The 25,418-nt window shown below is 41.4% G+C and overlaps 1 protein-coding gene across 1 annotated transcript in view; it reads right to left on the bottom strand.

The window, feature by feature from the left end:
- Positions 1 to 25,418, bottom strand: part of MGAM2 (maltase-glucoamylase 2 (putative)) — a 93,188-nt gene that overhangs the window by 39,203 nt on the left and 28,567 nt on the right. Inside the window, 16 exon segments of the mRNA XM_073899310.1 lie at positions 67 to 288; positions 1,414 to 1,569; positions 2,742 to 2,909; positions 6,746 to 6,789; positions 7,593 to 7,681; positions 8,533 to 8,657; positions 9,475 to 9,531; positions 10,653 to 10,737; positions 10,885 to 11,039; positions 14,291 to 14,407; positions 14,921 to 15,092; positions 18,439 to 18,556; positions 20,955 to 21,039; positions 21,933 to 22,046; positions 24,477 to 24,575; positions 24,665 to 24,796. Coding sequence (XP_073755411.1) covers positions 67 to 288; positions 1,414 to 1,569; positions 2,742 to 2,909; positions 6,746 to 6,789; positions 7,593 to 7,681; positions 8,533 to 8,657; positions 9,475 to 9,531; positions 10,653 to 10,737; positions 10,885 to 11,039; positions 14,291 to 14,407; positions 14,921 to 15,092; positions 18,439 to 18,556; positions 20,955 to 21,039; positions 21,933 to 22,046; positions 24,477 to 24,575; positions 24,665 to 24,796 — 1,938 coding nt within the window.

Here is a 25,418-nt window from a genome sequence, read left to right as displayed (position 1 = left end):
TTCATCCACATGAAGCTGTAAGAACTCTGTGTTGAGGATCAGAACCTGTACCACCTTGGAAATTACCTTGAACTGCAGCATGTTTTCTGTGTGGTAGATCACGCTCAGCTGGAGGAAGCTGATTGTTGCAGAGAGAGAGCCAGAGGCAGGGGCTGCTCGGGCTGATTCCGGGGCCCCCAGGTGGGCAAGGTCTGTGGTGATGCCCGTAGGCAGGTACTGAATGTTACTGGCGGCATACCTAGGGATGGTGTCATAGTAACAGGTGGGCACGCCAGGAACAGCTGTGTACTAGAACAAGAGGAGAAATTCTCCATCAGCCTCTAACACCATACTTCGAGGGTCTGATTCCTGAAGAAGTTGGTTCACACAAACTAAGTCTCTTACACCGTGACCATTATTACCGCTTGAATTATGATCCCCCCCACCATAAGATGAGAAGTCCTACTCTGGTATCTGTGAAAGTGACCTCATTTGGAAATAGGGTCTTTACAGATGATCAGGTTCAATGAGATCATTAAGATCAGCCTAACCCAATATGACCGGTGTCCTCATTAAAAGGGGAAATTTAGACATAGAGACAAACCTGCACCCAGTGAGGTCGCCATGTGAGGATGAAGGCAGAGATCGGGGTGATGTTTTTATAAACCAAGCAAGACCAATAAGTGCCAGAGAACCTCCAGAATCTGGGAGAAATGCATGAGACAGATTCTCCCTCCCTTTTCTTAGAAGGAACCAACTCTGCTGACACCTTGATGGCAGACTTCCAGCTCCCAGAACTCTGAGATAACAAATTTCTGTTGTTCTAAGTCACCTAGTTTGTGGTACTTTGTTATGACAGCACCAGCAAATGATTTAAATCCATTTAAAAAACACATGCCCATTGGCCTCCTCTACTGGGTGGACAAGGAAGGGTCAGCAGTAAGCCTGATCTGGAGACTGGAATCCTCAGACGGGCTTCTGCTCCAGTGTTCTCATTGCTGCCATTGTGACCTTGAGGAAATCTCTCTGGCTTTCATTCTATTTTTCCAAATGAAGACAGTCTTACCTTACCTTCCACAAGGACTCTCTAATAGATGGAAAAAAAAACAAAAAACACCTCACTTAAAATACTCAATGCACAATGCATACCCAATATATTATTGTTGTGTTAAAAATAAAAGTGGGGTTTTAAATGCTGTGGTTGGAGGAAAGAGAGAGTGTCTTCTGATTCGGGACATCTGAGGAAAACACTGATCACTTCTCACACAGAATTGGCAAAATAATTTATCAGTTGACATAGTGTCATTGTCTTTCTGAAGGATGATTACTCTTCAACCCAGCAACATTTGGGAAGTGTTTTCTAGGTGCCTAATTATTCATGGGACAGTTTTTCCAACTTCTGCTCACTGTGGTAATCTGTTCACTGATTATTACCTCCCAAAGGCACCCCTGCAGCCTACAACTCTCCTCAGAGACAGCAGCATCCTCAGGGTAGCATTTGAATTTCTCCAGGTCACTGACTGGAAGTTTCCATTCAATGGAGAATTCTTGACCGAGTACCAGTCCCTTGAGATCACTGATCTTCACCACCTGAGGAAGGAGAGGCCACATGACAAATAAGGTGAGGCTGAGCCACCCGGCTAACGTCCTTCCCTGATGATCTGGAAGGGAGTTAGCCCTTCATCCACGTTGTCATGGGATATTTGGAATATTCTTTTTTATCCTCTGGAGCTTTTGACCTCCCTGTTGGGAAAATGCACTTGGCTTATTCCTGACCTTTCTCACCTCATGGAGTCACTGTGGAATATTGAATGGGAAGGGCTTTCATCATATGAAGGAGTACAGATCACAAGCAGGGCTGTCTTTGTCAGACTCACAGCCCTCTGGGTGTGGTGCTCACACATTGTAATAATGATGGCAATAATAACCACAGTTAAACTTTATGGAGCATTTATATGGGCCAAGCACTGTGATAACCACTTTATATGCATTATCTCCAACAATCCTCGAAGGTAATCCTATGCTGCAAATGATATGGCTATCTTCATTTCACAAAATAGAAAACTGAGGGTTAGAGAGGTTTAATGCTTTGCCCAAGATCTCGCAGCTAGGAAACAACAGAGCTAGGACCGGAATCCCGTTCTGCTTAGTACAGAAACCAGGCTCTTATTTTTTGCTATCTGCATTGTCAAAATGGAACGGGGCTGCCCTAAGAGATAGTGAATTTCCCAGCACTTGAAATAGTCAACTAACCATTGGAACCTTTTGTTGAAGATTAGCATGTAAGGGACTCATTCAGTAAGGGCAGAACTGAATTACCCCTAATGTTCTATCCAACTCTCCTTTTCTGTAATGGTATAAAAGTAGTGTGTCAATTGTGTCTAAAACAAAGAGAGTCTTTAACTTAAATGAGAAACTTAAATACTCTCCAGAACTAGGCCAATGTATTGAATTATATTTTCACTGTATCACATCTGGAATCTGCAGGTCTAGTCTTAAATCTGCCCAGAGAAGAACTGCCTTGCCTCAGGGTCCCAGCTCCCACTGTCTTCTTCAGTGTTCTGATACAAACCAAGCTCAGGAGTCCATATTTAGCATGCATATGTTTCTCCTTCTGCAACTGCCCTGTGGTATGGTAGATTTTCAGCAAGCCAGCTGTCTCTGTAACTGCCCAAAGTCAAAAGAGCAAGGGAGAGCTGGCTGTCAGAATCTTAGCCCAGGGCTTTTGACAAGGGCACCCCAAGGATGGAACAGTCGCCCACCTTTGATGAAACATCGTAGGCAACATTTGAAATGGAGGTGGCAGAATTACTAAGTAAGACGGTAAAATTGGTAGGTTGCTTGTCCATTCCCAAGATTATGATGTCTGTAAACATGAGGTTGTTAGGGTCCGTATAGTTATTATTTATAATATTTGCCTGTAGACGGTTCTGGAAAAACAAAACCACAAAAACATCTGTTTAGAAACCAGGTACATCACCAAATACCCCTCAACATTTTGCTTTCTGACATCTGAGGTATGTCTTTTATCTCTGAAGTTCTAACGGGTGCCTGGTGATCGTCCCCAGGGAATTTGCTAACCCAGACTCTTCATGGTCTTCAATCTTGCAGTAACATTTCACGTTTGCTTTGGTTCACTGGTTATTTATTGATTCCATCACTCAGGAAATATGTTCCTGACATCACAGGATTTCCAAGTGGACAAAATGGGTACTCTTAAAACAAACAAAAAGACACCAGCACACACACAGACCCACTGGCATACAGAGATGAAGACACACACACAGAGTGCCTAAATATTTTTTTTTCTTTTAATGATAATGAGGATAGGAGCTAAAATTTATGAGTGTTTACTCCGTGCCAGGCATGGTGCTAAGCATCTTGTTCCATTCCGACAGCAAGTTGTAAGGCTGAAACTACAATGAGCCCATTCTTGAGACAAGAAGACTGAAGCCCCAGGGAAGCAGACAACCTTCCCAGGGAACCACAGTTCAAAAGTGATGAAGTGTAGCTCTGACCAAGGTGGAACTGAAGACTGGAGAGAAAAAAAAAAAAAAGCGGGGGACACTTTGATGTTTAAAAAGACAGTCTCTCTCTCTTTTATTTTTTTTCCCAGTGCTGGGAAAATTGGACAGCCACATGCAGAAGAATGAAACTCGACCATTCTCTAACACCATACACAAAGATAAACTCAAAATGGATGAAAGACCTCAATGTGAGACAAGAATCCATCAAAATCCTAGAGGAGAACATAGGCAGTAACCTCTTTGACATTGGCCACGGCAACTTCTTTCAAGATACGTCTCCAAAGGCTAGTGAAACAAAACCAAAAATGAGCTTTTGGGACTTCATCAAGATAAAAACTGCACATCAAAGGAAACAGTCAACAAAACAAAGAGGCAACCCACAGAATGGGAGAAGATATTTGCAAATGACACTAACAGATAAAGGGCCGGTATCCAAGATCAATAAAGAACTTCTCAAACTCAACACCCAAAAAACAAATAATCCAGTCAACAAATGGGCAGAAGACATGAACAGACACTTCTCTGAAGAAGACATACAAATGGCTAACAGACACATGAAAAAGTGGTCATCATCAGCCATCAAGGAAATTCAAATCAAAACCACACTGAGATACCACCTTACACCAGTTAGAATGGCAAAAATTGACAAGGCAAGAAACAACAAATGTTGGAGCGGTCATGGAGAAAGGGGAACCCTCTTACACTGTTGGTGGGAATGCAAGTTGGTGCAGCCACTTTGGAAAACAGTGTGGAGATGCCTCAAAAAATTAAAAATAGAGCTACCCTATGACCCAGCAATTGCACTCCTGGGTATTTACCCCAAAGACACAGATGTAGTGAAAAGAAGGCCATATGCACCCCAATGTTCATAGCAGCAATGTCCACAATAGCCAAACTGTGGAAAGAGCCGAGATGCCCTTCACCAGATGAATGGATAAAGAAGATGTGGTCCATATAGACAATGGAATATTACTCAGCCATCAGAAAGGATGCATACCCAGCTTTTACCTCAACATGGATGGGACTGGAGGGGATTACGCTAAGTGAAATAAGTCAAGCAGAGAAAGTCAATTATCATATGGTTTCACTTATTTGTGGAACATCAGGAATAGTACGGAGGACATTAGGGGAAAGAAGGGAAGAATGAAGAGGGGGAATCGGAGGGGGAGACGAACCATGAGAGACTACGGACTCCGAGAAAGCAAACTGAGGGTTCTAGAGGGGAGCGGGAGGGGGGACGGGTTAGCCTGGTGATGGGTATTGAGGGCACATACTGCATGGAGCACTGGGTGTTATACGAGAACAATGGATCGTGGATCACCACATCAAAAACTAATGATACATTGTATGGTGACTAACATAACATAATAAAATAAAATAAAATAATAAAAAAATAAAAAGATTAAGGGACCCACAAGCGTGCCCAAGTGATTTTTTGCAAAGGTGCAAAAGTTATGTAGTGGAGAACAAAGAGTCTTCAACAAGTGGTGCTGGGACAGTTGGCCATCCCGAGGCCAAAAGTAAAACCTGCGCCTCAATCTCACATCGTGTATAAAAGTGAACTCAAAGCAGATCACAGACTTAAATGTAAAAGGAAAAACTAAAATTTTTAGGGAAAAAATAGGAGAAAAATATTCAAGACCTAGAAATAGAAAGAGTCCTTACAGTGGACACCAAAAAACATAATCCGTAAAAGAAAAGAAATGATAAATTAGACCCATCAAAATTTAAAACTTTTGCTCTGTGAAAGGCTCTGTTAAACGAATGAAAAGACATGCCTACAGACTAACAGAGAATATTTACCCACCATGTATCCAACAAAGAAGTCCTCTCTAGAATGTATAAAGAACTCTCAAAACCGAACAGAAAAATCAGCCAATGAGAAAATGGGCAGAACTGGACAGACATTTCACCTAAGAGAATATAAATATACACAGATGGCAAATGAAAAGATAGTCAACATCATTAAACATCAAAGAAATACAAACTGAAACCACAATAACGGGTCATTACACCCTTATCAGAAGAGCTAAAATTAAAAAAAAAAAAATTGTGACAACATAAATGTTGGTTATGATGCAGAGAAACGGGGGTACTCAAACATTGCTGGCGGGAATGCAGAATGGTACTCTAAAAACCAGCTTGGCAGTTCCTCACAAAACTAAACATGCAAATACTGTAAGACACAGCAACTGCACTCTTGGGCGTCTGTCCCCGACAGATGGAAACCTATCCATGAATGTTCACAGCAGCTCTATTTGTAATAGCTATGACTGGAATAACCCAGATACTCTTTATTAAATGAATGGTTAAACAAAAGGTCGACATCTGTATCTTGGAATGCTAGTCAGCAACAGAAATGAATAGACTTTTAATATACAACAACTTGATGAATTTTGAGAGAATTTTGCTGAGGGGAAAAAGCCAATTCCAAGCTTACATGCTGTATGATTCCACCTACATCACATTCTTGAAAGGACAAGATGTTCCCATGAGGGGAAACTGGGTAAAGGGCACAAGGGAAACTCTCTGCATTATTTCTTACAACTGCATGGGGCTCCATAATGATCTCAAAATAAAAAGAATAGATTAAAAAACAACATGTTTTCTTATTCTTCATTCTTCCTTTCTCAAAAGAAAGGAGAAATAAAGAGATACCCCACAAATCCCCACCCATGCACCATGAGCCTTCTAAGAAAATCAAATTAGAATTCTCACAACATCTGCTAGCATTACTGCCTTCCTTCCCCTCGGGGCCCCAGAGAGAGAGACGAGGCAAGTGTTGTTCTGTATCTTTCCGTATCTTCCAACATCTCAAAACCACCACTTAATACCTGTGTCCAAGGCAAAGTTTTGGGGGCTGGGAAAGAAGGCCATTATGGAAGAACCTCATAAAGGCCCCATACCACTCATCACCCCCCCATCCCACACATACCTGTACCCCACTCCCCAGCCCCCTGCCAAGGACACATCTCAGAAGCCAGGATTCATATCAAGCTCAGAGACAATGATTTTTTTTTTTCCAGAAAAAAAAAACAAGTTCTTCACTGAAGCCATACTGACTTGAGAGGTTTATATATCTAACATAGATTAAAAACTCTCGTTTTAACTCTAGTCCTTTCTGGGGCCATTAGGCACGGCCCCTGTTCCACATGACCAAGCATTATAGCAAACCAAAAACTCAAAACACCACCACAGAAAAGAGCATACACTGTGTGTTCCTCAAAAACAGTACTTACAGAGGTGACAGAAAAATCATACAGAATATACTTCTTTTCAGCATCTAGAAGAGAAAGATAGAGGAGTGCCCATTATTATAGGAAGCAGAGGAGCTGTGCGGTCATGCTCTTCTCTTCTTTTTCTCTGCTTTCCCAGATTCTGCCCCTTTTTGCCAAACCTCCACCAAGTTTCCTGGGCCGCTTCAACCAACCCTAACTGCTCCGCCCTCCAAACTCCTATGGCACTTTGTGGTACCATTTTGCTGGCATTTAAAACATTGTGACTTGCACTTATAGGGCATCCACATGTATATTTTATCTATCCTGCTGGACCAGGAGTTCCTCAGGGGCAATGCCTAATACCTATGTCTTATTCATCTTCATATCCTCTGCCTACAGTGCAATAATAAACATCCAATAAATGCTAATTCTACGCAGGGCAGGGTTGTTTTTTTTTTTTTTTATAATCACAGACCATAAGCTTATGTCAGTTACTTCTACAGGAATCTTACAGTGGAAAAGCATACTATACAAATTAGATACTCCCCCCTCAATAGTAACCAAAGCAGTATTTTACAAATCTATTAACAAAAATGTGTTATTTGGTATTGGTAATGATACCCAAAGAAGAGAGTAATTAAACTAAACCCAATAATGTCTGTTGCTTTGGTAGTCAATAACATACGAGTTGCTCATCTGAAGTCTGTTTTAATGCGTTGTGCTTGGCTAACCAAACTTCCGGAATAAATTGATTCTAAGCTTACAGAAATCAGCACCGATGATAACAGGGTTAGTGCCATACTGGACAGCCTGCAATGACTAGTTCCCACTGAGAACCCTAGGGAGGGGGGGTCACAGGGAAGCCTACCTTTAGATACACCATCATCCCAGTACAGCTCGCCCTTTGCCTCTCTCTTGTAGTCCAAGGCAACAATGAGTCCCAGGGAATTCTTTCGACTGTAAAAGAGCAACTCTCAGTTTCAGAGAATGAAGAAAGCTTAGAACTTTGTTCAACTAGCCCCTTTCATGCCTCAGGGACAGATGAACTCAGAGTTGACCCCAGAAATAGAGTAGATATTGACATCCTATGGAAACATGGATATTGGGTGTGGATAGACAGCAGAGGTTGGTAATGAATGACCATAGGAAGAATGATAGAAGGAGGCAGTTCCTGCCAAAGACTGGGTTTGTGATACTAGTAACAATCAGCACTTACTGGGCGCTTACCATGTGCCAGCCATTCTTCTAAGCGTCCTATGTACAGTAAGTCATGTCTATTATTCCATTTAACCTGCCTGATGACACGAAAAAGTCCAACTATTGTCATCCCCAGTTTGCTCATGCTAAGCAGCAACACAGAGAGGACGTTGCCCATGGCAACGCATGGTAGTGATAGAGCTGGGGTGTCTACCTGAACATTCTGGCTCTTGACCTTGGAAGCTATGTTCACTTCCTTGTGATAACTCTTACCTCTTATTTAACTTGAATTCTCTCATGCCCAAGAAAATCTACTTGAAGACAGTCTCTGGTCATAGAGAAATCCTTACAAATGATTATTTTGACTGTTCTTAAAATCTGATTCACTTCCCAAGTGAAAGACTCTAGAAATGTGAAGGAGCTGAGGCCACCTTATGCTAAATGAACACGAAGGTACCACTTTGGGGCTGACCTTGAAAGCAGGGGAGAGAGATTCCTGACTGGAGATGTTTTCCCTTGACTTAACCACTTTTAGTGTCCATTTGCCTGTCCCATAACACCCTCCCTTGGAGCCCCAGGGCAGTCACGCCTTAGAAGAGTGAGGAGTTTACCTGGCCTCTGTGGTTATGTTGGGTTGTTGGGTGGGAAATATGAAGCCCCCTCGGAGGTGAAGTCCTATCCTATCGAGTGGCAGCAGCATCTCCACCGATTGTTTCCTCCACTGGATGGCTACCCCCTAACCAACACAAGGATGACAGAGCAGATAAGGGACCACTGAACTAGGAGCGACCGTGCAGATCATTCTAGTTCAGTTGCCTCATTTAAAATATGTCCGTCAGAGCAAGACAAATGCTGTATGATTTCACCCATATGTGGAATTTAAGAAACAAAACAGATGAACATAGGGGTAAAAAAGAGAGAGGCAAACCATAAAACAGACTCTTAACCACAGAGAACACACTAAGAGTTGCTGGAGGGGAGATGGTGGGGGAATGGGTTAAATGGGCGTTGGGCATTAAGGAGGGCACTTGTGATGAGCACCGGGTGTTGTACGTAAGTGATGAATCACTAAATTCTGCTCCTGAAACTAACATACTATATTGTAACTAACTGGAATTTAAATAAAAACTTGAAAAAAAAAAAGAAAGAAAGAAAAGCAGGGACCCCCAAAAGCGAAGGGTCGCCCAAGGCATAATCGAAATAGATAGCAGATCTGAGACTCCAACCTGCCTATTTCTTTGAATTACACCGTGTGGTGATTCTTCCACAACTGGGCTTTCACTCACTAGGGTATCCCAGACTAAGGCCAATAACTAGTCCTCATAGCTGCACAGTAGCCAGGCTGATACAATGAAAATTCCCCTAAACCTATCCCAGTTATGCAAATTATTTCATAGTACACCTAGAAAGGCCTTCCTTACAGAAAAGTACCCTCTATCAACCAAATATAAAACGTTGCGCTATTATCCTACCCCAAGCTCCCAGGACTCCTGCCTTAGAATTGCCCTCTGCTAGCGGCTGGTCTCTGACCCAAGCAGGGCTGCCTTACTTACTGTCTCGTAGTCGTACCAGATGGCGTCCGGTATGTATGCTTTCACGCGGTCCACACTCTAGGGAAACACCAATATTGAACAACATCAGCATGCCCCTTACAGTTTCCACAGCACCTCCTGTGTGGTTGCACGTGCTCAGCTGAACAATCCTGAGAGGTGGTTAGGACCATCCCATTCTACAGGTATAAACACAGATACTCAGAAAAGTTGGGCAGTTTACCCAAAGCACAGCTGTGGCTAGGAATTAAGTTTCGAGGCTCCCGAACTTTCTAAGAGAAGCAGAGAAGGTTCGTTCACCGGGCTACTTGCGTAATCTGACAGGTGGGAGGAGACTGAAACAGCCAGGCCTCTAAGGAGAGCCTTGCAGCAGGCCCACTGCTGCTCGCAGCAGCTGCCAAGAGTTGGGACTTCGACGTGAGTACGCTGGCGATGCCCCATGTTGCTAAAGTGATCAGCCGCATCGCAATCCCTCTCCCACACTTCTCCACTCGCCCTTTGGGAGGGCACATGTGGTCCTTCCTATCTGGTCTCCTGAGTAACGCCCTCCCCCTTGCCCAGACCTCCCTCCCTACTCCTCTCTTACCTCTTCTCTTTTCCCAGCCCCACCCCAAGAGCCCATGTCCTCTGGTCAAAAAGAAGCACAGAGAGATAGCCAGCCCAAACTCACAAGGCATTTAAAGCCTCTCAGTCTATGGTCATATGCTTAAGAAAACAAGTTTTAAGGTAATTTTGCAAAAACAGAAATTGTTTTGCTTGGTGGGGCAGTGGGACCAAAAATTACTACTTCTCTAATTTCCAAACTTTCATGATCTCTCTCTCTCTCATCATTCATATTTATATTTTTTAAAAGATTTTATTTATTTATTTATTTATTTGAGAGAGAGAGAGAGAGAGAGAGAAAGAGATAGAAAGCATGAGCAGGGTGAGGGGCAGAGGGAGAAGCAGGCTCCCCACTGAGTAGGGAGCCCGATGTGGGGCTTGATCCCAGGACCCTGGGATCATGACCTGAGCTGAAGGCAGACACTTAGTGACTGAGCCTCGCAGGCACCCCATATTTATATTTATATTCATATTCATATTCAAATGCAGCCATAGATACTCCAGACTCAGCTTATTCAGCTATAGAGCCACGAGAACAAGTGAGATATTCTACCCCATTGTCCGGATTAGAAACACACCTCATATAAAACAGGTGTGATGAGGAGTCCAGGCCCCCATAAGAACTGCTCGTGCACATCCCAAGTAGCTGGGTCCTGGTAGAACCTGAAAACCAGAGAAGGCAGATGAAGCCTCCAGTACAAGGCAAGCACACATTAGGTGGCAACAAGATCCACACTAACCTTGTTACTACTAACAAGGCAAGTGAAATGAACAACCTAAAAGGGATTCTTTGTGGGTCAGGAAACTCACTCATGGACCAGGGGTCTCGCTACGGTGTCCCCCCGTGTGTGAGCTCGGTAGAAAAGGGTGTAGAGGTAGGGCAGCAAGGTGTATCGGATGTTCAGATAATATCTGGAAGAATTCACCAACAGAGAGTGTTTACCAAAGGCGGCAGGATCCTGGTCCTAGAAGAAAATGAAACAAATCTGAGATATTTCCATAGCGTTTTAAAAGTGTGTTCCCTTACGATAAGAAGCTTTCTCAGATGAAAGTAGCTTGTTCTCCAACTTGGAAGATATCAAAGCATTTCCAAAACTAAAAGGATCTTGGTATGGTTTCTTGATTTTATAGATGAAAAAACAGTATCAAAAATTACATGACTCTCCCAATGTAAACTGCAAGCAGGTGACAGAGTTTAAATTTGACATGTGTCTTCTGATCCCAGTCTATGATAACCTCAAGGGTGATAAAGAAGTCCACAGAGTGGGGCGCCTGGGCGGTGCAGTCGGTTAAACATCCGACTTTTGGTATGGGCTCTGGTCATGCTCTCAGGGTCATGAGATCAAGCCCCGAGGTGGGCTCTGCACTCAGTGCAGAGACTGCTTGGGATTCTCTCTCCTTCTTCCTCTGCCCCTCTCACACACGCTTCCCCACACCTGTCCTCTCTCAAAAATAAATAAATCAATTAAAAAAAAAAAAAAGCCCAGGAGGTTGCCATGGAGATAAAGGGGCTACAGTGACCCCGGCTCCCTTCTTAGCTGATCTAATTTGTTATATATTGAGGCTTCTCATAATACTTCATTTGGCTAATAATAATAATAGCAGTAAGTTGTACAACCGGTAAAAAGATTTTGAATTTGAAACCCACTGCCTTAGGCTGCATTGCCTACCACCATAATCTATACTCCGTCTTTTCCTTTCCATGCAATTTTATGAATTTGCAATTTTAAAATTTACATCTAGTTTTGTCTGTAATGTTTTCACCATCGATATTTGTTTTCTTTTCTCTACCCCAAAGACAGTGACCTCTATTTTTTCTTCAATATACAATGTGCAAAAAAATAATGACTTTATCCAAGAGCAAAGAAAGAACCCTTTAGAAGGGAAATCTAATTTTCTTAGGACCCAGAAACAGAACTTTTCCATTAATGATGGGGCTCATTTTGTTCATTTTCCTTGTAATTTGTAAGATGTGAAAGATAATGTATGTCATACTGAGATCTGTAATCCTGTACTCTATTACTGGGACTGAATTTCAGAGAAAATTACTTAAACTTATTCCTTTCTTTTGTTCCTAAAGATGCTCATTTCCTCCCTTCAAAAGGAATAGAAAGTAGAGTGGTCTACTCCGGGAGACCACTCTATGCCCCCAGTGTAGGGCTCATGAAAACCCTGAGGCCAGACACCAATGAAAATAACACTCCACATCCTTCATCACTCGGGTCTCCAGCCAAGAATGTGTAGAGCTGCACTGTCCACTATGGTGGCCACACACCACGGGGAGCTTTTGAACGCTTGAGATGTAGTTAGTAAGACTGAGGAACTGAACTTTTAATTTTACTTGACTTTAGTTAATTTCAATATAATCCTAAAAACTGAATATTTTTAAAGAACTATTTTTTAAATAAAATGAAAACTAAAAATATTTTTAAATAAAAGATTTTTCCATTAAATATAACTTTATTGTTTTGGTTTATTGCACTCCAACTGCTGAAAATTTAGCATCCAAACTGAGATCTGCTGTAAGTGTAAAATGCACTTGAATTTTGAAGACTTAAAAAAAAATACAAGATATCTCATTGATCATATTTTGTATCAAACAGGTTGAAATGATGATGTTATGGACATACTGAGTTACACAAAATATATTTAAAATGATTGTTTCTGTGTTTTTTTACTTTTTAAATTTACATTTAAATTTAATGTGTGGCTCTCACTATCATTCTATTGTATAGCCCTCGTGGAGGGACCGGAAAACAAGCACTGTAACTGAGCAGCCTAAGTGATCTGAGTGCTCTTAGCTAACTCCTTCCAGGCCATCTCAAGAGAAAGGCAACCTGCCAAACCCGCTCCCAGCCACCTGCTTCGAAGTTCAGAAATAAATCTCTCCAGATCGCAAATGGCTAGGACGGTCTGGGGCTAAAATACTTTGATGATTTGGCTGTGAATCTTTCCCAAGTTAGAGACAAAGTCAAGAATGGCAGCTAAAATGATCATCAGTAAGTTACCTTGTTGAGCCTATTAAGAGCTAACCTACTCAATTTTGAAACACTTCAAGTGCAGATTACTTCATTAAAATAAAGGACATTCCTTATTACTTGCTCCTGCTATTGTCCCAGACATCTCCTTAAGAGGGGCTCTGAGCCCACTTCTATATACTCACCCATCAAAAACATGATTTTGGATAGGAAAGGACAAAAGAGTGAAAAGTAGTGAGGAGGGCAGGGTCTCGCAAATCATTCATGGATAGAATGTTGTAACAAACACGGTTTCCTATTTTAATTGAAATAAATTTGGCTCCTGCACAAAAACACACTCAATCTCTCCTTCTAAAAAAACTATTCTGTTTAATAGTGCATTTCTTTTATGCTACAGGAGGGGCAGGATTGGGAAAAGATAACGAAGGATCATCTCTTCAGCTGGGAAAAGTTAGGAGCTCCATCCTAACCCAGCAAGGAGCCCGGCGGCAGCGTCAGGCCAGAGACTCCCTTCTCTGGGCTTTGCTCTTTCTTTGCATTCATACTTGGCTGCTGAAGTCAGAGGTGGGGTCATGAGAGGTCCAGCCGCTGGGGCCAGAGGGCATAGGTCATAGGTGACAGAGGGCAGGGCAAACTGGCTGAGCGAGCTCCTTAAAAGCATTCTATTCTTAGCACCTGGGGGTTTGGATTAAATCACTTTTCAATGCAGGAGTGGGGAGAGGAACAGGGAGAGAGGATAGGAAGCAGGCCAATGCTAAATGCTTTTGATCCTCTCCCTGTGAGCCTTACTGATTATCAATAGGGGAAAAAAAAATCTTCAGATCACTGGTCTGCCACTCCCTAAACCATCCCACCTTGCTCCTCCATATCTAGAGGTGGTTTCCCTTTACTGTTTGAGGTAAAATACCAGTGGACTCCAACTGTCCCATCTTATACAGGCGGTAACAGAAGTAAGTGACAGCAGCACCATAGAAAGTCTAACAACCCTTCTCACCTTCATTGATGAATTAAGAAAATCAATATAAATCAATATAAAATACAATAAAATCATTCAATATGTACATACTTGCCATGCACCCTTATCCCAATACTCTGCTCTTTAGGTCTATGGCCCAAAATTCATCTATTCTCCTTCTGCTCTAATGGCCAACTTGTAGGATTTTTTTTTTCAATCCTTTTTGAGAACAAGTAGATTAGAGAATTCAAGAAGTTTCTATTGCTTTTCTTGGGGACCTTACCCTGAATCCAGGCCCATTGTGATTCCTTGATAGTGGATAAAATGCTCCAAGCTGCATCCATCTTGTGCAGAGCTCCTCTGTGACATTTTCTGTGTAACCACAGATGTTGGCACCTACCTGGAGAATTAGCACATAATACAAACACAGTGGTCAGTGATAGTGGGGAAAGCATTGACTGGATACCTGTGTAGTAAGGGGGAAAAAATCTTACTTCCACCATTCCATGCTTACAGAGGTCCCAGGCTTTCAGAGTCAGCCCCCAGCCAAATGTAAGAACTTAGCAAATGTACATGATGAATCAGCTGACAAGAACTCATTTCAATGTTCAATTCCCAATTTCATACTTTGCTATTTACTGATGCTTTGTTAATGGAATTTTCTGTGATGCTAACATATTTTACTTACGGTGTCACTGTGCTAACTTCAAAGATTCCATGGATGACTACCCAATGATAAAACTTTACCATTCTATCTTCAAAAGACAGTTCATGCCACATATAAAAATGGATTTTCTAATACATACCACAGGGAGACATAAATGCCCCTTGGTTTTTAACACCTCAAAGACTAGCAAAGGAAATAATGCCAAAGGAAAAAGGTTAAGGTTCCTTGGTTGAGAGTAAAACTCACCATGGGGATACCAAATAGGCTGAACTCAAGGATACTAGGGATGGACCATCGGAGGTCATCCCATGTGGCCGAATTTTCCCCCAACCAATGTGCAGCATATTTGCCAGATCCAGCAAAAGTAGAGCGGGATAAGATGAAGCTACTTTTATTGGGGAAGATATTCTCCATGGCCCTGAAAAGGAATACAATAAATTGAATGTGAAGTGAGCTGTGAATGTCTAGGACTCACCTGTACCCAAGAGGGGTAATGGGCGTTCCAACCAAACAGAAAAAAACAACATGGCTTCATAAACTAGGTGAGCAAACTAGTTTAGCATTTTTTATTATTTTATTTAAACTCAATTAATTAATATATAGTGTATCATTAGTTTCAGATTGTAGAGTTTAGTTATTCATCAGTTGCACAAAGCACCCAGTGCTCATTACATCATGTTCTCAATGCCCATCACCCAGTTTAGCATTTTTAAGAACTTCTTTCCCCTTTCTGAATAAGGCTTCAGACTTCATAGATGACAGTCCAAACATCTACAGTCCAGTCCCCCAAGAAATGTCTCTACACTCCCGTCCTCTTGATTATGCTCTTTCTCTTGTTGGATCAGTTGTGTTCCGGCCCTTTTGGTCAACAATACATTGGAGCCATGTCTTGAGTTCTTGACCCCATCTTCTCCCTCTAGACAAAGCTTTTCCAATGTCCCTTGTTTCCATGTCTTGCTGCCCCTTTATAATCAATCCTGTTTAACACAGCACCAGCTCAGGTTGGAACTCAGCCTCTGCTGGCCCTATAAGAACAGTTGGTACACCAGCTGGGTTCTAGGCAGCTGGGTTCCTCTAAAGCTTCAGAATTTATTATTAGCAATTCCCAATGTTAGGAAATCTTAATTTATGCAAAATAATATTAACTTTAATGAATAAGTCTCAAAAGATGACCTATGATGCTCTTTATAAAGTCAAATGCAATTAAAATTTAAAATATTATTTTCATTGTACTACATACAAAATATCATATATCAAATAAGACTCTATAAAAGAGAAAGCAAAAGGTTCTGAAAACATGGAATTCAGAAAGATAATTACTTCAGGATGGAGGGGAACATGAGGTGGGGTAACAACATGAGATGTAAGAGATGTGAGATGTAAGTTATTTTCCTAGCTTTTATTCTGAATACTCTTTTGCATAGGCACTTTCCTGAAATGCCTCTCCCTCCCTCCTCCTTCCATGCTAAGCAGTTCATACCTTCCTTTAGCAATCTGAAAATAAACAAAATCACAACTATGGTATGGTAATACCTGAACCACAATCGCTGCGAACCCTTCTATTTTCCCTTTCAGTACAGGGTCTGAGACAAGTGTATCACCAGGCCCTGGGCAGTTCCTCACAGACACTGTCCCAGCCACCAATGCGCCCCAACTTCATATTCCTGAGTACTACCTTATGGCAAGTCTATAAATGCAAAATGATTTATAATGGCAAAAGGGAGAAAATTCTGAAATAGAATATGGGTTTAAAAGAGTGAAGTCCTCCATTTTGACGATTTAATGACCAAAAAAGAAAGGTACCATAGAGAAGAACACTCACTCTTCACCTCCTACCCTCATGTCTACTTTGATCTTGACAAGCAGGTGCTTTGCCTTTGTTAGCACTGGCTAGAGGGTTTATGGCACTCTGTAATCATCCACCATGAAAGAAACACATTCAGGTTGTACAGAGTGAAACTGAAACGGGGATAAAGTTATCTGAGGTTAAAGGTTTATCTAGAGGCAGACCTTTATGATACCACAGCTTAGTTAAGTCTGTGTTTTCCAGAGCAGAGGAACAATCTTATTCAGAGGCCCTCAAGTTTCTCTTTTCTGTCCCTCAGTTCTGGCAGGCTTATCATCTGTCCCGATCTCTGAAGGGATCTGGTCTTTCTACTTTCAGCTTGGAGGGAGAAGTTCCTTCTTGGGGTAGACCAGTAACCACTGCCCCCAAACGATACTTCCAGGAAGGCTGAGCCAAATACTCATCAGATCTATGGCTTAAATGCTGCTGATACTCAGATCCCACTGAACAAAAAACATCTTAATTGCTTTTTCACCACTCTGCCTCCTATCCAAAAGCCAATTTCCACTTATCCCCACTGTTCTCTGGGGACTTAGGTCATTCTGCCTGATCCAGAGAACTCAGAAGGGCACTTAACCTTCTCCCTCATAGTTATCTTTTAACTATTAATCATAGCTATTAGAACATATTAACCACCCCCGCACAATCTTACAGCACTTTTATTACACGGTGACACTAGCAATGAAGCAATTTACAACTCTCTTTCCCTCTTCCTGCCCATCCTTTCTCACCCCAGGCATGTAGCCACTCTCCCTCCCACCTTCTGTTCTTAGACAGAAGCATCTTAGAGTCGAAATAGATCAGAACAAGAAGGAACTGTGGGAAACATTAATCCAAGCCTCTCATTTCAAAGATGAGGTAACTGAGCTTTATTCTTCTAGCTTATTTCCCAGGAAAAGAAGAGTGAGAGAGACAGAGGTCATAAAAGAGAGGACAACAAAATCAGAAATGTGTGTCCTTCTTCTTGAAGCTCCTTTTATGGAGATCAAAACTTTTGCATTTATTGGACGAGGACTCTCTCTCTCACCTGGGCAATCTCACATAATACAAAGTCAGGAGGGCAAAACGGTCCTGGAGAACAAAGCAGGGGCAGTTGCTGCCTCTGATTCACCAGGCCCCCTGCAGGCCCTTCCTGATGTCTCTTCCTCAGGCCAGGCAGCTATCCAACACAGGTACATACACTATTCCTCACGCTAAAGTTACAGGGGTGACTTTTCCCTCAAGAAACTTGCAGTCCAGCAAGAGAAAAAAGGGGGGGATTATCTAAATGTTATCATACAAGATTTTTGCATATTGAGCATACTGTAATACAAACAAAGGTAACACAAAAAAAGGGAAATAATCTTTTCCTAGAACTGACAGGAAGGTTTCTAGAAACATCTGAAAAGAGGCTTTAAAGATAAGCATGTGTTTGCAGACAGGAGCACTGAGAGGGAGCCTGGGGAAGGGTGTGGGGAGAGAAGCCAGGAGGGTGTGGTGTGGGTAGCCCTGCCAGGTAGACAAAGGATACTCAGGCAAACTTGAATTTCATCTAAACAATGGATCGTTTTTAGTATAAGTGTGTACACTACAAATTTAACTGGGTCCTATATTTTTATTTGCCAAATCAGGCAACCCTAGTGTGGTTTGGTAACAGGACCTAAGCGAGGGCTGGCTTCCAACTCAGGGCTCTAAATACCTCACACATTACTGCCTACCAGTATTTAATGAAGTCCCTTAGTCACAAGCCAATCAAAACTAATCTCACACAGGCACCAAGGGGCTCTATGAGAAGAGCTCTTAAGTATCCTCTAAGATCTGAGTTGTACATCCTTAGAACCACAAAATATATTTGAAAAACATACTTATGGAAGATACAGAAAACCCTCCGCCTCCCACCACCCCCAGAAGGGAATTAGGGCAAAAACCAAGTGCTTACAAGTGTGTTGCTTTTGCCATGGAGTAGCCATACAAGTTATGGACATCATAGTGAAAGCCCCACTGAAATTCTACATCCATGCAGAGGGTTCTTGCAAAAAGCAAGCGGTCCAGAATTCCTGTGGGGAAATAGCCATTAGTGACGCACTTCCCAATCAATCAGCTCTAACAAAATAACCACCCAGTTATTCCCTTCCCGGTGACTGCACCTTCCTACCCAATCTCCACCTGACAAAATCCTTTCCAGTTTTAAACTCTATCCTAAATGCTACATCCTACCTGGGACCCACACTAAGCCCCTCTCTGAGATAGATCATTAAAATTAAGGTGTATTCCCTCAGAGCTCATAAAACATGGCGCTGAGTGGAGACAACTGGAAAATGAGTGGAGAGCAATGGGAAGTTGGCCTGAGATGAAATGTAAATAAAGCACCACATTTCTCTACACATATCTGATCAAGAAGAATTGAGTGTGTAAGGAACAGAGATGAGGGGCAGTGGAAAAGATGTACTTTCATTCTTCCATTATAAGCATTCAACCCGTTATGCTTTTTTTTAAGAAATGAGATATGACATTTGGGTGGTTTCATGAAGAAGAACTCAGATCCTGCTTCTAGAATCACCATTGTCTGACTGTTATTTTCCCTTTTCATGCCAAAAATGCTCAACATTTTCTGCTTTGTAGCCTAGAATCTCGTTCTTTCCTTTTCTTCTTATGAACCAATAATGGGGCGGGGCGCCATATCAGCTCTCCTTCATGAGGCCTTGCCACGGACATAGGGCCTCAGTATGAAGCACAGTTCCAGAAAGTAATGGAACCAGGAAACCCTGACATTGACTTTTTCCCACTAGCCCAACAGAATCTCACCAGCCCAGGGCGCCTGGGTGGCTCAGTTGGTTAAGCGACTGCCTTCGGCTCAGGTCATGATCCCGGAGTCCTGGGATCGAGTCCCGCATCGGGCTCCCCCTTCTCTGTGGGGATCCTGCTTCTCCCTCTGCCTCTGCCTGCCACTCCCCCTGCTTGTGCTCACTCTTTCTCTCTCTCTCTATGTCAAATAAATAAATAAAATATTTTTTAAAAAAAAAGAATCTCACCAGCCCAACTTAATCAGAAATTAAGTTGAATGATAAAACATGAAATTTATATTTTTGGCACAGCTCGGTTTGTGGAATGAGACTCACAACCACTTCAATGATAAGAAAAAAAAACACTAAAATTGTCCCAGGGTCAAAGGTAATTTATGTAAGTCTTTATCACACTAATGTGTACTGTCCAATCCTGAAAAGGTGAGAAGCAGAGCAGCTATGAGGTAGTGGCTTGTCACAGGTAGGCCGACAAAAATGTTGGGAGCTGGGGAGTGAGGTGCTTGCCAGAAGCAGGCAGAAGGAGATGAGATTGCAGTTTTCTATAGAAAAAACAAAAAACAAAAACTTAGTTCTCACTAAGAAGATTAAGAGATTAAAAGAGAAACATAATAAACTGATCTGCAGTGGAAAAAAAATGGGGGGAGGTCATAGACTGAGCAGAGAAGAATGAGGAATAAGCAGACAAGCAAACAGCAGATTTTGCAAGAGGTTAAATGGTTTGAAGCCAAGATTCCTCCTAAAAAAGTTCTCCACTCCTTCAGTGACCAAAAGGAGCTAAAGAAACAGGTCATCCATAGTCCAGGGTGCAAGTGAAGTGGACAAACCAGAATCAACTGGCAGAGACTAGTCAGATCCTCACCAAGGCTGTGTTCTCTTCCTGGGAGAGTTAAGATTATATTTCACACTTTCGCTGGAGGTTGAACTGAGAATAATTGACTGGACTCTGAGCAAAGAAATGCGAGCAAATTGTATACGCCCCACTTCTAGGCCTGCCAATAAAACTTCTCTACTGTCCCTCTCCTTCACCCAGGAAGCTGGAAACAAAGGATTCTGAGATGGGAGAACCAAGCAATGGAAGTAACTAGATCCCTGAGCCACTGCTTGGATGAGAGCCACACATCTCATGCTGCAGTATACGAGCAAAAAATAAATTTTTATTGTGTTAATCCACAGCATAATCTATTTGATACTGTTTCACACACATACATACTTTCAAAATCAGGACTGGAAAATCTGACTAAGAATGAGATTTAAAAATAAGAAGGATCTAAAAGGAACCACGGATGCTTTAAATTGTGGCTGATGAGCTAAAAAAAAAAGTTCACAAAATTACAGAGTTCCTTCAATGGAAGGTAGTTTCTACCTTAAAATATTATGGTATTCTCACAAAGTTGAAAACTGAACCATTTGTCTGAGGGGTTTGGAGACCACGAAGAGAATGGGAGGATGCAGAGCCCCTTGAGGGAGGCGTGCGTCCACCACACACTTGCCCTCGGGTTCTGGCGGCCAGAAGGTGGCCAGAGCCCATGGGCACAGCAAGGCCTCGGGTAGGGGAGCGGCCAGGGTGCCCGCAGGCCCCTTGCACTGAGACTGTTCTCAGCCACGCGGAGTGCTGTTGAGCTTGCTCTAAGTGTATCTCCAGACAACTTACGGGGAGTGAAAGGAGGAAAGTTGAACGTGTTCCATTCACACCCGCTATCAGAACCTTGGAGAAAGCTGGATACTTCATCCATTTCCTTCAAAGACACAAGACGCACAAAGGGAAGTGTTACCGATGCAGGGTTAGTCTTCTGGCAAGGTTTACTCAACTGGAAGCCCCACATTTGGGGCCTCTTACTAACTGACTTTGGGATCTTGAGTAATCTTCCTAAATTTTCTTGATCTCTGTTTCATCTTTCGGATTGGGTTGTGTCTAAGGTGCCCTCCAACCCAAAATGGTATCAAGCACATTTTACCTTTTATACATTGATTTCCATTAGCTAATTAAACGATACCGTTCCAAAAGCTAATTCTTACCTTATGAATAATGTGAGTTTTATTTTTGCTGTTAATGTTTCAGTGCTGTTCGAAAGAACCTAAGACAGAGGGATATTTCTGTTTTATACTTTCCCCCTGTTTTTTATTCCACTCAGTGAGGGACAAGAAGATATAATGGAGACCAAATCTGTCTCTTTAAAATGGATTAAAAATAGGTGATGCCTAATCTTGCTAACAGATAATTTTCCAAATTTCAAAGAAATATCTCCACCTGCTATCCCCACCTAAAAAATGAAAGGGGTTCATTAAATCATTCTCTGATTAACTTTAAATTTTAATGGATCGGTGCAACAACCTCTCATAAAACAGTGTTTTTAAGTTGAAAGACAGTTAAGGGAAGAAGAAGCTGAGGCCATGGGAAACTAAAGGACTTTCTCAAAAAAGAAATAATCAGTTGGTAGCAGATCCAGAATTAAAATCTGGGGTCTTGAGGGGGTCTATTTTCCTGCATATAAGCTCCGCATTAAGTAAAAGGATATTAAATACCACTCTGTCAAGAAAACTATTTTGTTACAGATCAGGGTCAAAGCTCATTCTCAAATCTTGGACTATCCATTTCCAAAAGAAGTTTGATTCTGGCATAACAACTTACAATCCACACTCCATCAAACTCGAGAGTTTTATGAAATTCACTGAACTGCTCTGTCCACCACTGAGTGCAAGTTGGATTACTATAATCAGGAAAGACCGTCCATCCGGGATATCCCTAGGGAACAAAGAAGAAGGCGGTGGCAGTGGGTGTGCCTGGGGACCACAGACACGCTCATTGCCGCTATTGCTTCTGCCACCAGGAGCCCCAGACATCTTACCATTTCAGAATCAAAACTTCCCATCAAACTAAATAGTAAACTAGATGCAAGGAACCAAAAGAAGAAAAAAGGAAAGGAAAAACAGCCATAAATACATGAGAAGCCATCAGATGTCTTCTTTCTATGAAAACACAATAACAAAATTTTATGATGTCAGACCAGCTGGGAGAACAGTCTAAAAACACTCATCCCTCTAACTGGGTAAGATTTTAGGAGAGAATGACTGGATTCACTTAATGTGTTAATTAAAGGTCATTTAAACCTGCTTTGAAGAATGATGTTTATAAATGATACATTTGGTTTGATAGAGAAACAACCTGTTTTAAATGGTGAGATGAATTTTGTGCTTCTTACTCAGGTCCAGTATTTCTTATCCTCTCTTCTCTTCCTAATCTCTTCCTACCGATGTAGCTTTTAACATTTTCCAGAAATAGTGCAAAGATAGAAATTACAGCCAAATTATTGAAAACTCTGACTTGATAGGATACAAGCTTTTGTGCTTACATTCTTGTTCATTTTCCCAACAAACTCATAGGTTGTCATTTAGGACCTTATGCTCAGGCAATATAATTAATGTATATCTTACATATGTTAAGATATATTATGTGTTATATATTTCATATATTTTATGTTAATATTTATTTATATATTATAAGATACATATAATATGAATATGCAGAGACTTCTTAAAACTCAAGATGGGAGCTGAAAATTCTCAGTTTAAATGGGTTGAACTCCCGGTCTCCTGTGTTAGGTGACAGGGCACCAAATAATAACTAGAGGTAATTTTGGACTCGGGAAATAGGCAATGTGGTAAAGAAGTCACCTGTAGCAACACTCTACCTAGAGTAGGCCCAGCAAACTTCATTCCAACCAAATATCTTTATTTTTATTAATTTATTTGTTTGTTTATTTTAGAAAGAGAGAGAGTCTGAGTGGGGGTGGGAGGAGAGGCAGAGGGAGAGGAGAGGGAGAGAATCTTAAGCGCAGACTCCGACATAGGCCTCAGTCTCACAACCCTGAGATCATGACCTAAGTCGAACGCTTGAACACCTGAGCCACCCAGGCACCACCCAAATACCTTTATAATAAACCTCCACCCACCTCCAAAACTACTACCTCTGCCAACATCTCAGATCAAATGTTTGTGATTGGTCAAGGTATTTCTTGGTCAATGGAGGCAACTAATTAAATTCTTGTAATTATATGCAAATTACCAGTTGTACACCACTCAAACATGAGTACTACTGAAATGACTCACAGGTCTGGATAACCTACTTTTTAGATAATCAAAATCATGTATATGTGACCACGGGCTCTGATTTTGTACTTACATATGAATATCGGTCTGATATTATAGAAATTCACTTCAAACAAAACAATAAAATCAAAGCATTGGTTTGGGGAAGGAAGGAAACTACTATTTCATAGAAGTTTAGACTCAATGAAAAAGAAAGTAAATAGAATTAAGTATTGTAAACAAAGTCAATGATAGGAATTAAGTGAGCCGTTAAAGGGGGATTAAGGGGGCATTGATAACCCTGAAAAGACAGGTTTGAAAAGTAAACCGCCTAGGAGCAACACAACTTGCAGCCACATAAACTCTCAGATTAAGTATCAGTTTTAGTAAACCTCACATAATCTAGTCAGCTAGGGCTGGCCCTATACGTAACTGGAATAGAAAGTTGCCTCCATGATTTGATGTAAAGTACTCCGGAAATAGGCTTCTAATCAGCCTACTCCAATGCCTGAAAAAAGGCTGGGCTCTGTTAAGTCTCATGTAAAATAAAAGTGCATTAGCTGAGACAGGTTTCACATTAGACTGTGATCATCCTACTACATTATTGTAGCTGAATGTATTGTCTTGGAAAAGAGAAAGAAATTGAGAGGCAGGGGGCCTTTAAGAATAAATGAATTTTCTTCTTATAATACATTGCCTCTCAAATATCTGTAGTACCTGTAGAAGGTCAGGGGCTAGCTTTTTAGAGACTAGGTATTAATTTTTCCCACCACAAAAAAAGAAATGATAATTATGTGATATGGTAGAAGTGCTCTCCCCACAATTTGCAATATATAAACGTATCAAATCAACATGCTGTAAACCTTAAATTTACACAATGTCATATGTCAAATATATTTCAATTTTAAAAATCCTTCAGAATTTTAATCATTTTACTATTATATCTACTGTTTTAAAAATAATAATAAAGGAAGCCTCTAAAGCATGAAAACAGTGATGATACTACAACGTGCTTCTACTCACTTTCATAATAAAAGTACAAACTTCCCCAAATTACTGTAATTTATTGATTTCCTTGCAAAATTACCTGCCCAACGGCAAAGCCATTGTCCCTCAAGATCCATACTCTCTTTTTCCTTCCATTCATATAGGGCTGATAGTCAGAGTCATTTAAGATGCCAGGATTCTAATAAATAAATATAACAAATATTATTTTTGTCAATTTCTTTTGCACATTGAAAGGGAAAACAAGGCAACAGACTTGTTTCAACATACCATAATGATTACATATTTCAGTCCTTGCTTATGTAAGTCGTTGGTAAAATTTGAGAGATCAGGGAAGGCTTGTTGATCAATGGTGAAATCCTTATTTCCATCCATGTAGTCTATGTCAGAGTACTGGACATCCTGAAAGATAGTGCCAGCCAGTTAGAACCTAGGAAATATCACCGTGCTGACAGAAAGTATCATAGCTCTGGTTCTTGCTCGCTAAAACTGAAGCCATATTTTTCTTTCTTTCTTCCTTCCTTTCTTTCTTTCTTCCTTCCTTCCTTCCTTCCTTCCTTCCTTCCTTCCTTCCTTCCTTCCTTCCTTTCTTTCTTTCTTTCTTTCTTTCTTTCTTTCTTTCTTTCTTTCTTTCTTTCTTTTTCTTTCTTTCTTTCTCTCTCTCTTTCTTTCTTCTTTCTTTCTTTCTTTCTTTCTTTCTTTCTTTCTTTCTTTCTTTCTTTCTTTCCTTTCTTTCTTTCTCTTTCTTTCTTTCTTTCAAGATTCTATTCATTTATTTGAGAGAGAGAGAGAGAGTGCGAGCAGAGGGGAGAGGCAGAGGGAGAAGGAAAAGCAGACTCCCCACTGAGCAGGGAGCCGGATGTGGGACTTGACCCCAGGACCCTGAGATCAGGACCTGAGCTGAAGGTAGATGCTTAACTGACTGAGCCAACCAGACGCCCCTGAAGCCATATTTCTTAATGATTCTTGAACTTCCAGGGCTTGGCTACCTCCTAGAAATAAATAAGGCCCTTCTGAAAGATGC

Source organism: Callorhinus ursinus, unplaced genomic scaffold, assembly GCF_003265705.2.
Source record: "Callorhinus ursinus isolate GAN/ISIS: 27379988/994484 unplaced genomic scaffold, GSC_fseal_2.0 scaffold12, whole genome shotgun sequence".
Classification (NCBI taxonomy): Eukaryota; Metazoa; Chordata; class Mammalia; order Carnivora; family Otariidae; genus Callorhinus; species Callorhinus ursinus.
This window is presented reverse-complemented; position numbering and strand designations above follow the sequence as displayed.